Source organism: Hibiscus syriacus, unplaced genomic scaffold (assembly GCF_006381635.1).
Source record: "Hibiscus syriacus cultivar Baekdansim isolate YM2019G1 unplaced genomic scaffold, ASM638163v2 tig00111832_pilon, whole genome shotgun sequence".
NCBI lineage: Eukaryota > Viridiplantae > Streptophyta > Magnoliopsida > Malvales > Malvaceae > Hibiscus > Hibiscus syriacus.
In genome coordinates this window covers 223,130-240,571 of record NW_024063190.1, presented here as the reverse complement: position 1 = coordinate 240,571, position 17,442 = coordinate 223,130, and the positions used below count along the sequence as shown (strand labels likewise).

At 35.7% G+C, this 17,442-nt stretch overlaps 3 protein-coding genes across 3 annotated transcripts; 2 read left to right on the top strand and 1 right to left on the bottom strand.

Annotated features, from left to right (window-relative positions):
• The first annotated feature begins 3,601 nt into the window (after positions 1 to 3,601).
• LOC120171332 (transcription factor BHLH089-like) lies at positions 3,602 to 5,782 on the top strand. The gene is made up of 6 exons (XM_039179042.1): positions 3,602 to 4,042; positions 4,170 to 4,364; positions 4,459 to 4,524; positions 4,698 to 4,766; positions 4,865 to 4,936; positions 5,253 to 5,782. Exons 1-6 carry the CDS (start codon positions 3,788 to 3,790, stop codon positions 5,373 to 5,375), a joined length of 780 nt encoding a protein of 259 aa, XP_039034973.1. The 5' UTR covers positions 3,602 to 3,787; the 3' UTR covers positions 5,376 to 5,782.
• Positions 5,783 to 10,330: 4,548 nt separating this feature from the next.
• LOC120171323 (CLAVATA3/ESR (CLE)-related protein 25-like) lies at positions 10,331 to 12,118 on the top strand. The gene is made up of 2 exons (XM_039179034.1): positions 10,331 to 10,909; positions 11,664 to 12,118. The coding sequence occupies exons 1-2, from the start codon at positions 10,614 to 10,616 to the stop codon at positions 11,701 to 11,703; spliced, it is 336 nt and encodes a 111-aa protein (XP_039034965.1). The 5' UTR covers positions 10,331 to 10,613; the 3' UTR covers positions 11,704 to 12,118.
• A 3,085-nt stretch (positions 12,119 to 15,203) lies between these two features.
• On the bottom strand, positions 15,204 to 17,310 carry LOC120171342 (probable inactive receptor kinase At1g27190). Its single transcript, XM_039179052.1, is given in 2 exon segments — positions 15,204 to 15,365; positions 15,368 to 17,310. Coding segments are annotated over 2 exon segments (1,830 nt in total). The 5' UTR covers positions 17,145 to 17,310; the 3' UTR covers positions 15,204 to 15,312.
• Positions 17,311 to 17,442: the final 132 nt, after the last annotated feature.

Genomic DNA, 17,442 nt, shown 5'->3' with positions numbered 1-17,442 from the left:
TAGTATGAATTTCTTAAGTTTACACATATAGTGCCCATACGGAAATTCATCCACTTAGTATGAATTTCTTAAGTTTACACATATAGTACCCATACGAAAATTCATCCACTTAGTATGAATTTCTTAAGTTTACACATATAGTGTCCATACGGAAATTCATCCACTTAGTATGGATTTCTTAAGTTTACACATATAGTGTCCATACGAAAATTCATCTACTTATTATGAATTTCTTAAGTTTACATATATAGTGCCCATACAGAAATTCATCCACTTAATATGAATTTCTCAAGTTTACACATATAGTGCCCATACGGAAATTCATCCACTTAGTATGAATTTCTTAAGTTTTTGCACACTAAGTGTCATTTGGTAATCACCATACTTACATCAATAAATCATACAACTATGACTATCGTAACATAAACGTACATAATTAAATGCACTCACCTGGCTTGCCTCGCTTTGGTGTCCACAATGCAAAGTTGATTACTCCAGAAATTTCGATCTTTTCCATATCCATTAAATACATGTATAATAATCAATTATTAGTATATTTTCTAACAATTACAATTAAACATTACTCAAGAGTACCTATTATTAACTTTTCTATAACAATATTAGTCTATCTTACAATTTATGGCTCCTTAGTATCGATATCCCTACCATGGTATCGATACTACTATACTATGATACTGATACTCTACTATGGTATCGAGCATTCTGTTCGAATGGTATCGATACTATTAAGCTAATTCATTCCATTTTAGCCTATAACATCGATACTGTTCTATCAATATCGATACCATTACCCATATTTTCCATTTTTCAACCCGAAACATACCCAAATTTGGTCAGATTTCCTTATGTTTACCCCAACAATACTATTTAACTCTTCTCTACTTATATATACTAACTTTCCTTCATTTAGCTACTTAAAACATCTAGTATCCCTCAAAATCATTTGATTCTAAGAATCACATCACAATTTATAACTTGTTTTTAAACTCATCCAATGCTTCTAAGCTCTCATTTATCTCTTTGACAAGTCATTTCTACCAATAAACATCAATAAAAACTCATATATTAACATATCATTTCAAAACTCATTTTCTGAAATCTCCATTATTTCCTCATTCACATAGTTTTAATCCCAACTAATCCTTCTTTAAGCTTCTATCATACTCAAGGCTTCAATAACCAACCAAAAATGAAAGGATAACTAGCAACTTGAAAACTCACCTTTGAGCTATGGAGGAGAGCTATTCACGGGGAAAGGAGAAGAAAAAAGGAAATTTTAAGCTAACTTACCTTTCCCCCTTTTTCTCCTTATTTAAATACCCTAATAACAATGGATTTTAAATTCATTTTATTCCAATGACCAAAATATCCTTTTAATCCTCCATTGTTACAATTTAGTCTCAAACATTATTCCAAATCATTATCATCTTTAAAAAATTAATCAAATAAATCCTCAAATTTTAAATCCTTTCAATTTAGTCGTTGGCCTACTATTTGGGGTATTACAATTTTTCCATCTACTCATTCACGGGTTGCATGGATCAACAGTGCTGCATGGCTCTACATGGGAGTAAAGATGTCTGCTGAAGACTTGGGGAAATCCTATAGTCTTCACCTTGAAGACGTGTAGAAGTCCTAGGGTCTTCAAAATTTTCATGCATGTTGAAGACGTGTAGAAAGCATGGAGAGTTCGGCTAGAAGACTTGTAGAAAGCTTGGAGTTTTCTACTAGTCGCATAGATTGGTATGTGTCTTCAAAAATATATGTAGAATTCACCCTATTTGGGTAAATAAACGATGGGGTGGATTATTTGGGGAAATAAAATTTCTCAATGCATTATTTCAACATTTTTACCGCCTTTACCTATACTCCTCCTTCGGTGCTTTGCTATATCTTTGGCAACTGATGTGACATTACTTATCCATTACCAAATTCAAATTAGAGATATTAATGAATCAAAATGATATTTAAAAATATTTCAATTTGTTTGGATTGAAGTTGAGAATACATTTTATTATTTCAATCTTTTATAATTAAATTTTATAAAATTTAAAATTAATATTGTCGATGGAATAAGTTTGATTACTTGGTTGTTGGTGATTCATCTCTTCTGATTTAGATAGAGAGTCATGATGGGTTAAAGAATAGTCGTCAATCGATGTTTTAAGGAAAGAGAAACTGGATTATCACGAGGAATGAGAAAGAGCCCGATCGGTTACGAGCGATCCATCCTCTTTTCTAATCTTTGAATGAGGTTATTTATAGCGACATTTAGTGCATGTGTGTCAATTGTAAGGTCGATCATTGCTATTTGTAGGTTAATAGGTAGGTAGAATCCGATGGTTGAACTTTAAATCTTGTTCTGACGCATTAAGTAGATTTGTCTATTAAATATCTTGTCTATGCACTATAGTTGATCAAAAGCCTATTTCTAGAGAATGTAAACTTATCAAAGACTTCGATAAACGGAGAAATTTTCGAAAACCGTCCCAAGAGAGAAAACTTTGATCAAATTAACTCTAATTTGAGTACTGTTAGTAACCCAAAACGTGCTGAAATAAGTTTGCCCCACACTTTCCATTTGACGCCAAGTAAGTGAATTATCTTTTCTAGTGGTTATGTATGCCTAACAAAGTTAAACATGGAAATGGCAAGGTTTGGCAAAAGCCGTTATCTAAGCTTGTTAGATATATTTCGCCTTTCTATATACTCCGACAAATGAAAAAGGGAACACTGCACATTATTAATACCTTAGCTGTAATAGTAAATTGCCGAGCTTCAATTATTCCACTACGTGCTTTTGTTCATCATCTTTGCTGAAAATGCCCATTTTCAAACTCCCAACAAAATCTACATTTAAAAAAAAACGTGTTCGAATTTGCGAAACGTGATCATATTTGTACCAAAACGTGATAGAATTTGTATGCTAACAAAAAGTGTTCTTGTGAAAATCTTTATATAATTGAATTTGAATGAAAATTATATAATTATAGTGTGCCTTTGTATCCACATCAAGTCATCATCTCTTGCTTTATTTGTTGGGCATCTATCTTGTGGTGCAGCTATTTTGCTTTTGGGCACGAGATGTTGCTAATTTAATATATATAATAAACTGAATATCATACCCGCGGATACTCAATTAAGCAACATTTTTTTATCAATATCTGACCCGAAAATCCGAAAAATTTTGTGGGCTGAGTATCCTACCAAAAAATTGAGTATTTTCAATATAAATATTCAATATTTTTTAATTGGATTGATAAGTTGACTGATGAGGTCAACCGAGTAAGATATTTTTAAACATCCATAATTGTTACATGTCTCATCAGTCACCACAAACAAATGTCCCACGAATATGATCCACTTTCCCACAAATTGACACTTAAATCTAATCATTTTTGCTTTAAAACTTTTATCATTAATCATATCACCTTAATTTTCTACAAATCAAGTAACACCAGTCACCAGTATATTTATACCCTGGATTTTGTACTCCAATGGAGGATTTTGTACTCCAATGGAGGATAAGTGAAACGAGAGAAGAAGAGAGAAAGATAAGGGTTTTTTCTCGAAACCATTAAAAACATAGTAAACCTCACTGGAAGTGACTTAGTTCGCAACTCCCGTGGAACTCTTTCGAAGCATCAAAATCGAAAACAAGTAAACGCAGTTGAAAAAACCCCATCATCTGTTGCTAATAATTTAAAACAAAGTTTGCATTTTTTCCCTCCATTTTGGGTGACGTTTGAGTGTTTTTATTTTGGTGATGGATCCACCGGCTATGAGTGATGTGGGGTACAATCTAGCGGAGAGCTGGCAGTATCCCGTTACTGAATCCGGGATAAGGAAGGGTCAATTTGGGAATGTGTGGGGTCATTTTGTGGATCCTAATCGAGAGGAATCGGGTAATGATCCGGTGAGCTTGGAGCAGAGGCAGCAGAGAGGGGTTGGTTTGAGGAGGAGGCGTGATGGGGAAGATGAGTCAGCTAAGATTGTCTCCACCAGTGGTGGCAATGGCATTGTATTCATTTTCAGTTCACATTGTTTAATCAATTGATTTTCTTTTCTTTTTTTGTGATCCTCAATTCTACTAATTCACATATGCAAATGCTCTGTTTTTGGTAATGTTGGCTTCATAATTTGGGCAGGATATTGATGATGGGAAGAAACTTAAAGCATCTGAATGTAGAGACGAGAATGGTGATTCTAAAGTTGAAGGGGAACCCAGTTCAGGCAAGCTAGTGGGACAGAAAGCTCAACAAGTTGAGCCACCTAAACAAGATTTCATCCATGTCCGAGCTAGGAGGGGTCAAGCCACTGATAGTCACAGTTTAGCAGAAAGGGTAATTTGCTTTCATCATAGTCCTGAGATCATTTTGCAGTTCTTGCAGAAGACAATCCTTTATATTTCATTGATCTGGATTTTTTGATTGGCAGGCTAGGAGGGAAAAGATTAGTGAAAGAATGAAAATTCTTCAGGATCTGGTCCCTGGTTGCAATAAGGTATATACTGATGAAATTTCTGAACTGTTTTGTGCTACGAAATCTAATGTTTTGTGTATAAGCAAACCTATTGCCTGGTTTGCTGCTAATCCAAAAGGCTATCGAAATTTCTCTTCAGTTCCCCTGATTATAGCATGTTTTAAGCCACTTGCTAAGTAGTTTGTTGGATTCAGATTATTGGCAAGGCTCTTGTTCTTGATGAGATAATTAATTACATACAATCGCTACAGCGTCAGGTTAAGGTGTGTATCCTTTTGCTTTTCTATCACTGTGTTTATTTTACATTTTCGATTCGGTAATCCCGAACTTATATTATGAAACGTTATTGCTGGTGTTGCAGTTATTGTCGATGAAGCTTGAAGCAGTTAATTCAAGAATGAACCCTGCCATTGAAGTGTTTCCTCTCAAAGATGTTAGTATTTATTCTGCCGTTGACTATGTAGATTTTATTTAATTAAACTTGTGATCGAAAGTTTTATCACTTTCTTTTCTAGTTGCTAGAATCGACACTCCTTTCTATGTCGAACTTGAACCGTATTTCGCTTAGAATTCATGTCTGGTGAAAGAATAAGCCTTCTTGATAGTTGATGGCCCAAAATAAGAAGAGCAGATCTATACAGTGTTAAACAACTAGTTTCTGTAGAAGCTTGTTGGTTGATCTGGTTTCTATAATAATTGTGATTTTCCCCAGGCTTGTATATGTTATAACAATTGATTCTGGATTTCAGTATGGCCAACAAACGTTTGATACTACTGCAATGGCATTTGGTTCGCAAGCAACAAGGGAATACAGTCGCAGTTCATCACCAGAGTGGTTGCATATCCGCGGTGGTTTCGATAGAACAACATAATCTCGGAAATTCCTCGTCAATAGGCAATAAGAGCATTAATTTCTAATGATTCGTCCATCAGTCATCATCCCCGAACAAGTATATTGCATCCCGGTAAACCAGAGACGGTATATTTTCTTCCTCACAACATGAGGCATCGAGTCGCTGTTTCCATCTAAAAGAATGCTAAAGTTAGTATCCGAACATCTTCTTTGTGTTTTGGAGAATGTGTTCTTTTACTCCATATATGAAATTTCAGGCTTCACGGCCTTCTCTGTACTAATTACCTGAACAGAATCTGCTAGAATCATTATTGTTGTTGTACAAGAAAGTTGCTTGTTCAGAACTACTGATGCTTACATGTTGAGTCAACTGTGTTTGTTAACAAATAAGATTGTAATAAATAAGTAAAGCCAGTTTACTGCTATCTGAAAATTTTCTGGCTTCAGCATGATTTTTGCCGACGCTGCACCTTGGTCCGAGATTAAATGCATCTGCATATCTGATGACAGCGCCTCCTCCACCTGCTCGTCTGGCGTTTTTGTTCCTAGAATTTGGACTTGAAGCTCTTCTTTTGTTTCATGGCTGCTGTCCATTTTCTTCAAGAGAGCTGAAAAACTTGGCTAATCTCTGAGACACAGTCTGCTGGCTCTCATCCAGTGATTCTTCACTGCCGTCGTAATCATTGTCGTTCTCATAAACTAAATAAAAACCAGCCTTCTTTAGCTCTACGCCCTTCACAAAGGGCGGGTTTCGCCTCGTCACTTTAATCTTAAAGCCATCCTTCAACAATGAAACCAAGGGATGAGGAGGAGGATATCGATACAAGTGAACATGCTTGGTTCGTTTTCGGTCCCCCAATTAAGTGCAAGGAAGTGGTGAATATTGCCCTGTCACCATCAAAGATCTGTGCCTGACGTCCACCGCCACAGGTATTTGATATCTCAGTTCATCTGGTCCATGATGGTTAACGGAAACAACTACCACTAGTATCACCCCGGTGAGATCAAGGCTTTTGTGGCTCGAATAAGAAACTGTATCTTGCGAAATCCAATCCGGAATTCTACTTCCGGGCATGCTTAGATTTTCCAGATTCTTGAGATAAACCTTTGAGAGACTTTTCTTTGCAGCTGAAGCACATGTGCTGCAATTACTCATGTACAATCTCCTCAAGGAGGACTTCAAGTACTCTAGGCCTGGAATATCAACCAACTTCTCACAGTTTGTGAGGTCTAAATATCTTAAGCCCTCTAAATTGGAGAGATCAGACAAATGCTACAATGAAATACAGTTTGCAAGGTTCAGATTCTCCAAACTCGAAGGAAGTGGAGGGAGGGACTCGAGCTTTTCGCAGTTGGGCAGCCGGAGATCTTTGAGAAGCGATAATCCACTTAGGCACGACAGAAGTTTATGAAAATCGTTGCTTCCTAGAAACAGAACCTCTAAATTCGACAACTTCTCGAAATCATCCGGGATTTCACCACATATTCTACAGGCCCAAACGTCGAGTTCTTTTAGCGATGACAGATTCGTGAAAGATGGCGGAAACACCACTAATGGTGAATTCGGTTGACTTGTGTACTGTATTTCTCTCCTATTGTCAGTACCTGCAAGCTTGTGAGCATGCCAAAGCTTTCCGGTAATTCCTTCACCGCGGTTTCTTTCATGTATAAATGATGCGAAGACTTCAAATTTCCCATTGAGGATGGAAGTTTATGAAGCTTTCTGCATTGGTTCAATCTTAACGTAATAAGATTTTCTAACATCACGAAAGACTCCGGCAACTCGGTAATACCGGCGTTGTATATGTTCATATAAGTAAGAGCAAACAAGCTCCCGATTGACTCTGGCAGAGATTCAAGTGAAATGCAATTCATTACCCTAATCTTCTCAAGTAATGTCAATTTGCCGATATAACTTGGGGGACAAGTAATTGATGTGCCTTCAATATCAAGTTCCACAGCAGACGACAGCCCTCGAAATGAATCTGGCAACTTGCTAATCTGCTTGCCTCCTACAAATAAGCTTTTCAGATATGATAAAGTACCTAATGAATTTGGCAACTCAGTAATTGCACTGCCCTGTGTGAACAACTCTTTCAATAATTTGAGATCGCCGACGGTATCGGGAATCACAGTGAGAGATTTGCAAGATATTAAACTTAGTTTTTCCAAGTTCTCCAAAGATCCATCAGAATCGGGCAACTGCTCTAATGCAGAGTGATTGAGACGAAGTTCCTTGAGAGAAACGAGCATTCCTATCCATGTTTGCAACCGTCTAGGATCAGTTTTTCGAGCTTTTCCAGGCGGTAAATAGATTCAGGCAGCTTGTTTATGCCGGTGTGATCGACATAAAGTTCTTTGAGTGATCTCATGCTGCCGATGCTTTCTGGTAACTCCTTCAACTTGGAGCAATCACTGAGGGCAAGGGTTTGAATATTTTTCATTCCTAAAACATCACTAGGAAACTCAACAAGGTTTGAACAATTTGTCATATCCAAGTGATTTAATGACTTTAAACTACCAACTGATTTGTGAATGTTTATCAGTGCCACACTGTTCTTGATAACAATCTTTTCCATCTCTCTGTCCTGATAAATCGGGAAGAGACGATGTTAATTGTTTTCCCTCCAATCAGACGATGATACGAGTGGGTCAACAAATAATTAATTTAAATTATAATACAAATCCTTCAATAAAATAATGACACATGTCGAAAATGATTAGAAGATTAAATTTATTAAATTAAAAGTAAAATCAAATTGATAGAATATATAACTATTGAGGATTAAATGTGGAATTATGTCAATTTCGTTAACTGCCACATTAGCACTTTCATTAGTTGTTAACGACATGATGTCAGTTGCTTGATTGACAATAATTAAAAATTAAAGTGGTCTAATTGACAAAATTGAAAGATCGATTTTAACCTTTTTTGTTGTGATCAACTCTCAAATATAAATTTTATTTTTGTGTAAAATATAAATTTAATAAATGAACATTCAATCGTATTTAACTTAAAATGATCGATAATTTCAATTTTAAAAGACTTAATATTTTCTGACCATCAAAAATTATTTCGACCGATTCTTTAACCTAAAATGTCAATATCAGCTTTGGAATCAAAGGTAAATTAAGATCGTTTCCTAAAGTATTGATATTACTAGAAAAAACAAAGGGCAAAAATCTGCTGCCATTTTGTTTCACGAAATTAGAAAAGTGAGAATTTGAGATCAGAGAATGGCGGCGAAACCACTCGCAACGTGCGCAACTCCGCCACATGTAAAATTATTGCACTTAAGTGCTTCGAGTATCCATATCTATTGTCCCAAAGTGTCTAAAATTCTCTGTATAAAATCTATAAATTTCACGACTACTTAACTGAAGTTACCTTCAAAGAGAAGCCATTACAGTGGGAAGCATAGGATTCTCCAAACACAACACTTTAATGTTCCAAAACTATGATTCAAATAGTATGGGTAAAGACAAAATGTGCCATATGCTGATCTTTTAGCCCTAATGGAATATGGACTGCCCCAACTTTGCTATATTCTAACCTACTTAATGCTTGTTTCTTATTAAAAAAAAAAAAGATGCTTCTGCTATTCCTATCTGGGTTTGTTCTGGAATTCACGTCCATCAATAATTATACATATATTTTGTTTTTATATTCCTTTAAGATATGTATGAAAAGAGATAAAAATAGCGACTCCAACTTAAGAGTGGTTGAAATGGTCAGAGCATAAGGCTGTGGACCATGGCTGCTGGCAAATTACAGTGGATGTGGACATCAGTTGGTAGTGGTTAAGAGTATTAAAGTTTGGGAACTGTGATGTTCAACTCCGAACGTACGTGCATGGGAATCTCTACTCCTTTGGGCCGCAAATTCTCATTCGAAGTTGGCAAAAAGGTATAGCATAGCATACGGGTATATATATATACAAGTTTTGAATCGAAATATAAGAAGGAAATTTTGAAGACAGAAAATTTTATTTGTCAAACTTTGAATAAATATTCTCTGAAGTTTCTGTTTTAAGAAAATACAAAAAAGTAGAGAAAATTAAGATATATAAATGTTTATCATGTGATTTAATGTCTCATAATATTATAACTTGAATCACTGATTTTATTCAAATAATTTAATATCTTATTTCACTATACCAATTGATAGTTAGTGTTTTATAATAAAATATGGTTTACAACTATAGGTGGTTCATCCTCTTTTTTATTTGGACAGAGAGTCACAATCAGTAAGAGAATGGTCGTTAACCGGTGTTTATGTTCTCTATCATAAGGAGGTAGAAGAAAAAAAGTGACGCAAAGAAGATTCCATCCATTTTCTTATTTAGTCGAAATGTTTTATAGTAACTCTTAGAGCTTATAATAGGCGTAGGATCATCATAACTATTCGTAGGCTGACAGGTTAAGTGGATACAGTTAGCTGGTGGCAAATTTAATTTTGGTAGACCATGTAGACATGTCAAATGTTATGTTAATAAGTTGTAGTTTCTCAAGGAATGTTAGATATTCGATGTCCTATTTTCACAGACATTTGCTTTATGCTTTCAGAGATCCTGAGGAACATGAGAGGCTGGAGGCTCAAAGATGCTTCTGTGTCATTCGGAGGTTCTAAGGTGCAGAAGAGATTTAAGTTATAATTATTTATCCCCTTAATTTGAAGGAATTCACTTTTAATTGAAGGAATTCATAAAGTGATTTGATCCGAGATTTAATCGTTGAATAGATTATTTGTTGGAGAATGAAGATAAACCTTTCAAGGTTTATAACTAATAAGTATTATTCTCATTAGTATTATTTTTAAGATTCGAACTTAGATTCTCTCATTAGCAACACATGGCCTGAAATATAGGTTAAGCATACGATACAATGAATGGTACGTGACTCAAATCTTTAGAGCGGTATATATACCCTCCAAGTTCCATAACTCAATGGATCACCTAAAGTATTATGCTTTGTTGTTCTCGTACGTAAGGCATGATGTCCTTTTAAGTAGTTAAGCCGTGCATGAAAATACGCACACTCAAAGCAAACGTATCAAAAACCAGCTGTTCCTCCCTCCCTTTCAGAAAGTAAGAATCACCCCTCTATAAAAGAATACTAACCAGCAAGTGAAACATCAAAATTCTTGCCTTAACTCCTCCTTTCCTTCTCATATAAACCATTTATACAGACAAACTCTACAATCTTCTTTTTTTCCTCGTCCATGTTCTAGGAAACATATTATTGCTTAAATAAAACCATGAGCGCCGGTAATAATTGCTGTTTGTCGTTTAAAGCCTTGTTTGGGGCACTTGTAGTTTTGGGGTTCATCTTAGTTGGGACCCTGCAGAGTGAAGGGAACGAAACAACGACAAAGACCACGGCCGACGAGGATGATGAGTCCTGGTCGTGGAAGGGAAAGGCGACGCTACAGAAGGAAGAGCAAGTGAAGGACTTCGGCAGAGGAAAGTTGTCGGGTTTGGTGCACCGACGGATGGATCTCAACTACATGAGCAAAAGAAGAGTTCCTAATGGACCTGATCCTATTCATAACAGGTCTGCTTCTACGCTTCTACTATATTTTTGGCAATCTAGCCAACATATTTTTATCAACTTATTTTTTGGATAAACTACATTAGTAATCCATTTTGTTTTTATCCTGTCTTATTTTGGTATCTAGTTTCTAAAAGGTTATGTTTTGTCACTTTTATTTTTTATCGTAAATTTATGTTAGTTTATGGGCGTTGCATGTTAGTAAAAATAGTTAACTTGACCTTGAATTTTAACAGAATACTAGTTTGATCTTAAACTTTAGATAGAATACTAATTTAACCCTAAAACTTTAGATAAACTATTAGTAAGGTCAAATTAGTAATTTATCCAAAGTTTAAGAGTTATATAGTGTTTTATTTAAAGTTTAAGTTCAAATTAGTATTCTATTTGAAATTTAGGGATTCAATTAAAATTTAACATAAATTAACGGGAGTTAACATCCTATGGACCAAATTAAGAGAAAGAAAAATAAAAGTGATCATAACTAATTTTTTTAAATGATGACCAAAACGTTACGTTTTTTTAAAACGGTAACCAAAATAAACCAATCCAAAAAGAAAAAGAATCACTAGTGTAGTTTACCCTTTATTTTGACCATGCTTTGCTTTCATTAGTTTGCTATACCAATCTGCAATACACCTTCTCTTTTTCTTTTTTGAGAGAGTGCAGTTACAAAGCAAAACAAATCTATAGAACTAAAGCAATTTGCAATTGATTGATAGTATCTTTTCTCTTTGTTAATTTCCCTTTTAAACAGGCGAGCTGGCAACTCGGGACGACCGCCGAGGCAAGGTTAGGCATCAAAGCACGGCGGCCGGAAGCTTCGAATCAGCCGAAGCGGTGAAAGACGATGACATCAAAGCCATCATATCTGGCATATATTGTGCATGTAATATTTTGGAAGTGGGACTATAAATATTTGAAATATTTGGATTATCCATTTTAGCCTGCATGCATGTAGTTGTGTTTTTTTTTAGAAGAAGGGAGAGAATACAAAATATGCTCATCGAAAGCTCTAGCAGAGAAAGATAGCCAGCATCTAGCTACCCTTTTGTACGTTGAAAGAAAAATTATTTTATTAATTAGTTGGTAATTAAATATTAACCCTTAAATTAATTAATAAATACATAGAAAAGAAACATGTAGGATTAAGGAACAATATGTGGTGGAACTTGGTAGTGGAGACATGTTCTTTGGCTTTGAGTTGTTTTACTTTATTTTTTCTATAACAGTTTATTGTCGGTTTAGTTAAAAATATATACTTTATCCCATTTTTTTCAAGTCTGCCAAACAATATAATGTGATTAACACAAAATTAATTGATACTTTCAAAACAACAATTGAACTAGACAAGTATTTTAGGATGTCCATGACGGTGATGACAATTTTGATGTATTGGTTTTTTTGGTTGTCCCTTGGTTTCTAAGGCTTTATTTTTTTTAATTCGGATCAACTTGAGTTATATATCTGGTTTTGGTGAGCGAGTTTATCAACGATGATTTTTTGCATACATAAGGACTCAGCCTAAGATATAATTCACTTAAGTGACATCAAATTACTTACCACTTCTACCATATATTCAGTGCCCGAACTATTGCTATCGTTGTGCATTGTGGGAATATGGCTGCAATTTTAGAAATAGGAGAGAATATGGACCAGAATTTTCTTCAGTTCGATCCAGCTTAACTCCTCGGGAAGTCGAGCCCGATACTGCACGTAAAACTCAGGACTATTTTTTTTTTAAAACTCCCTTCTGTGCTAACTGTTGTGGCTTCGGTACTATAGATGTGTCGAAGCGAAAAGCATTTTGTTGTTTAAAGTAAGGTTCCACCCACTACATCCAACCTTTGACCTGCACCATAATTTGATTAGAGAAAATTAAATTTTTCGATTAAATGTAACAACTAAAAACTCAACTTGATTTCATTGTTCGTAATTTTATAAATCCGGCTCAAACTTTAAATAAATTTTAAGCTGTAAAATTAAATTCGAATAATTTAAATAACATAAAACTTTTAAAATTAGTACATTGATTTTTAAGTTAGATTAAAGACTCTCGGTTCTGCATGATATATTCGCATCACATATGAAAAAAATATGTATATATATATGTGTGTGTTGCATATGATTATATAAAATCGTTTAAATTGGAATCAATTAGTATCAAAACATTATAAACTTTTAAAAAATTGTTAATTATCTGTATTAAATTTGAGTATGATCGATCAATTTTGGTTCTAAACAGATGCCCTCTTAGTTCTCATCCGTTTTAGTGTGTGTGGAGAATAAGATTGTAGGAAGTGCAAGTAATGGGTTTAATCAGTTAAAGCAGGCAGAGGAGTACAAACGTCTTTATCAGATGTAACGCAACTTGCAAAAGATAGCACTCATTCACACAGCCCCACCAAGACTAGATTGATTGCATTCACGGGATGAGGTTGAATCCCTAAGAGGGTGTTTGGATCATGATTACTGTATTATAAGGGGATTTTTTTAAAAATATGATTCTTCCATTTGGATTGTAAAGCCTGTAATAATTTATTATTAATAGTGACATTTTGAGGGTTTATTACTAGGAATGTGATTCCCTCAATCCCTTAAGTATTTTTACATTTCCGACGTTTTGGATTAAAATACCCTTAACATAATTTTTTTCTCAAAAATATCATTATTCTGTAGTTGAATAAAAAAATCTACGAATGTTACATTGTAAATTTATCCTTTAAACTATTTTAGATTTACAAAAAAAAATCATAATTAAAATTTTATATGAAGTTCAGGGGTTAAAATAAAATTAAACCCTTTCATTAAACCTATTTATCTTTTAAATTTTGTAAAAAAATATATGAATTTTATGAATTTAAAATTTTAAATAAAATATATAAATTAAAATAGTAAAATTATATATTTTTTATGATATTTTATACAAATATTTTCATTTTAATATTTAGAATTCAACTTGTTAAAAAACCGATATATAATAAGGACAATTTGGTAAAATATACATTCCAATAATCTTTTATTTTTTTAACCAACACTGTAATTTTACATTCATGCTAAACGAACCAAACACAACAACGTAACATTTCCAATAATGTGTTAGGTAATGTTAAATTCAGGTAATCATATTCTCGGAGTAATGCTACATTTCATGAGCCAAACGCACCTTAAAAGACTTCCCTTTTGAATCGAAAATTTCACAAATATTATCCTCGTTTAAATTATGATTGCGATCAAATTTTTTAGTTGTGTTATGTTTATTGTTATAATAGATATAACATATGTTGTTGTAGCAATCGTAAAAATCAGAGTCATATAATAATAATTTTAAATTATATCATTATCGATGTATATAGATCGTTATCCATATAGTAAACCGTTATTTAAATCATTAAATATTACCATAATAAAGAGATAAATGTGGTATGGGAGTGGGGTAAGGAGCACGTGGTTTTGTACTCCAAGGGACACAGGCTGTGCTGCAAAAATCAGAAACAGAGAGACCGTATAATGAAAGATTAGCCAAAGCGATTGACGTTTTACTGAATAGCTAAACCCCACATGCCTTGCCTGCTTTGGTCCCAATTCTCACGTCCAAAAAGGAAGATCCACTTAACATAAGATAATAAACCACATCATGTTTGACCATCGACCCCTATCACGAGAACTTCGTGTTGCCTGCGTATTTCATGCAACTTTAAGGGGCTAAATGCACTTTACGATATATTATATGTTCGATAAGAGAGTTTAATTTTTTTTTTTAAATGAATACATATTAGGAGAAGAATCATAAATTTTGAATAATGACTATAACACGTACTCGCAAAATACTATAAAAAGATGGTCATAAATTCTGAATAAAGTCTGTATAACGAACATAAAAATTAATATAGTAATTATCAAGGCCTTCTACTGATACTAAAACGTATCAAATGTTAATTCATCGTATAAAACTAGTTCGAATCCAAAAGGAAAAAGAAACATGACCATAAATATCAAAGTATCCACTTGGAAGCAAATATTATAAAGATGTTTTAAGGAAATTAGTTCATCAAATGCACTCTATTTGCAACCGTTCATTAAAAAAGTAATGATTAGCTTCCAAATATGTTCCAGGGAAATTAGTTTATCATTTTCCACTAGATGGAGCAGCTCGCAGGGATAATAAGGAACGATTTTCAACTGCATTTAAGCCAACGATCACTGCAGTGCAAGATGATGATTCATGTGATATACAGAATTACCCAACTTATTAGCATTAAAACAAGGAATCCTGATCATGTGGAAATCATACCAATTGCAGAAAATGCCTTAAAACAGAAGATACCATACACAAATGCAGATATGTTGGTCATTGCCTGCATTTAACTCACAATCACCGCAGTATACCCCAAACAGGGTTACTCCTAATTATCATGATCTTGTTGTTTCCCGAAGATCAGCTGGAACTCGTCGTAGTGTCAGCGGCACCATGTTTCTCGCCCATGCTCTTCAACGACTCGTAAACCTGGTACATAGAAGGTCTGTCCTTTGGCCTAGGAACCACACAAGTACAAGCAATTCTCAGGAACTGCATCAATTCATCATCGTGACCCTTCCCGACCAATGCTTTATCGACGGCATCCTTGCTTCGACCGGTGCTGAATAACTGATTGACCCAATCCACCAAATTCCCCTTAAACCCTTCCTCTGCGTTGCTAACTCCGATCGGTTTTTGGCCCGTAACCAACTCCAACAACACTACCCCGAAACTATAAACATCCCCTTTCAAAGAAGCAACCATGGTACTTGAATACTCGGGAGCTACATAACCAAACTCCCCTAAATCCCCATTCATAAATGAACTGTCATTCGAGTCACGAGACCCCATCAATCGTGCCAAACCGAAGTCGGCTATTCGAGCATCGAAATCATCATCTAGAAGCACAACATTGGAACTGAAGTACTGATGAACATACGGCGGTTGGCATCCATGGTGAAGCCAAGCTAAGCCTCTAGCAACACCAACACCAATCCTAAGCCTATTTGACCAATCCAAAAACTCAAACTTCCCATTCCCTATACCAAGAAGACTCCCTCCATGCAACTGAGAATACAATGTCCCATTGGGCATATGCTTATAAACCAAAAACCTCTCTTCTTCCACAACACAAAACCCTAAAAGTGGAACCAAATTTGGGTGCCTAAGTTGTCCCAACCTATTCATTTCCGACCTAAACTGTTTCTCGGTAAGTTTACAAGCACTTAACCTCTTAATCGCCAACGCAGACCCGTCCAGCAGCACTGCCTTGTAGGAAGCTCCAGTTCGGGTCGAAATAATCGCATTATCAGCGTCGAAATTGTTCGTTGCCACCAATAAATCTGCCAATTTGATCTTGTTTATTGGCTTTTGAAATAAGGATACTTGAATAAGCTTATGGGATTTCAGCAGCTCAATCCAACTACTATCATCTTTGCCCTCAACGCCGTGACTCATCTTTCTTTTTTCGCCTGCGCCAGCTCGGATAAAGAACCACCACCAAATGGCGAAACCGATGATTAACGAAACTGCCGCGCCGGTGACACCGGCTATTATAATAATCCCCAGGTTTTTACCATTCAATCCACCACATTCCGATAACGGTTTCCCACAAAGTCCATGGTTACCGTCAAAATCATCTTCCCCGAATCTGGACAGATCAGAGGGGATCGAGCCAGACAAGTCGTTACCGGCAACGGAAAACCGTTTAAGCCGGTCCAACCGAGCGAGCTCGTAAGGGATCGAACCAGACAACTTGTTATCGGCTAAAACGAGGTCGTTTAGGAACTTACAGTCGACGATCTGAGGAGGGATGTAACCGGAGAGAAGGTTACCGGAAAGATCCAGACGGACGAGGTAGGGAAGCCAAGTGCATATATCTTTCGGAATGGGGCCGGAGAGAGAGTTGTTAGAAAGATCCAGAATCTGGAGGCTTCGGCAATACTTCAAAGATTCCGGCAACTGACCAGACAGCTTCATCGAAGGCAGGTGGAGGCTGATAATTCGGTTTTCCTTCTCGTTCCAGCAGGAAACGCCGGTGAGCTGGCAAACGGAGGTCGACGAGCGGTTGCTGAAGCTCCACGTGGAGAGAGGGGAGCCGGCGCCGATGAGGGCGCTTTTCAGCCCTTCGAGACAAGCGATGTCATCTTCGATGGCGAAAGAGAAGAAGAGATTGAAAAGTAAAAACAAGAAACTCATGAAAATGGGACTGTTCTTCATGGCTGAGCTTTTTTTTCTTCTTTTTTTTAACAGAAAGCAGAGATGGCGGTTATGTGAGAAAACGAAACGGAGGAGGGAAATGGGCAGCTGGCATTGACTGTTTGGAGACAAAGAAAGAGATGGAGAAGGGAGGGAAAAGAAAGGAAAGCAATGGCTCCTCTGCTCAGTGCTCACTGCTCAGCTCAGCTTAACTCAGCTGCTGTTTTAGGTTACCTTTATTGACTGCCAGTTGAATATTTTTCATGTTGGGCTTTTGTCTTTTCCTCATTCAGCATCCCTTTTGTTGTGTTATAATTAC

Bases quoted from the DNA above. Each gene is read 5' to 3' on its own strand.
- LOC120171332 (XM_039179042.1), top strand. From the start codon at position 3,788: ATGGATCCACCGGCTATGAGTGATGTGGGGTACAATCTAGCGGAGAGC. The intron at 4,525-4,697 runs GTATATACTGAT...TGTTGGATTCAG, and splicing joins TGGTCCCTGGTTGCAATAAG to ATTATTGGCAAGGCTCTTGT. The intron at 4,937-5,252 runs GTTAGTATTTAT...TCTGGATTTCAG, and splicing joins AAGTGTTTCCTCTCAAAGAT to TATGGCCAACAAACGTTTGA.
- LOC120171323 (XM_039179034.1), top strand. From the start codon at position 10,614: ATGAGCGCCGGTAATAATTGCTGTTTGTCGTTTAAAGCCTTGTTTGGG. The intron at 10,910-11,663 runs GTCTGCTTCTAC...CCTTTTAAACAG, and splicing joins CCTGATCCTATTCATAACAG to GCGAGCTGGCAACTCGGGAC.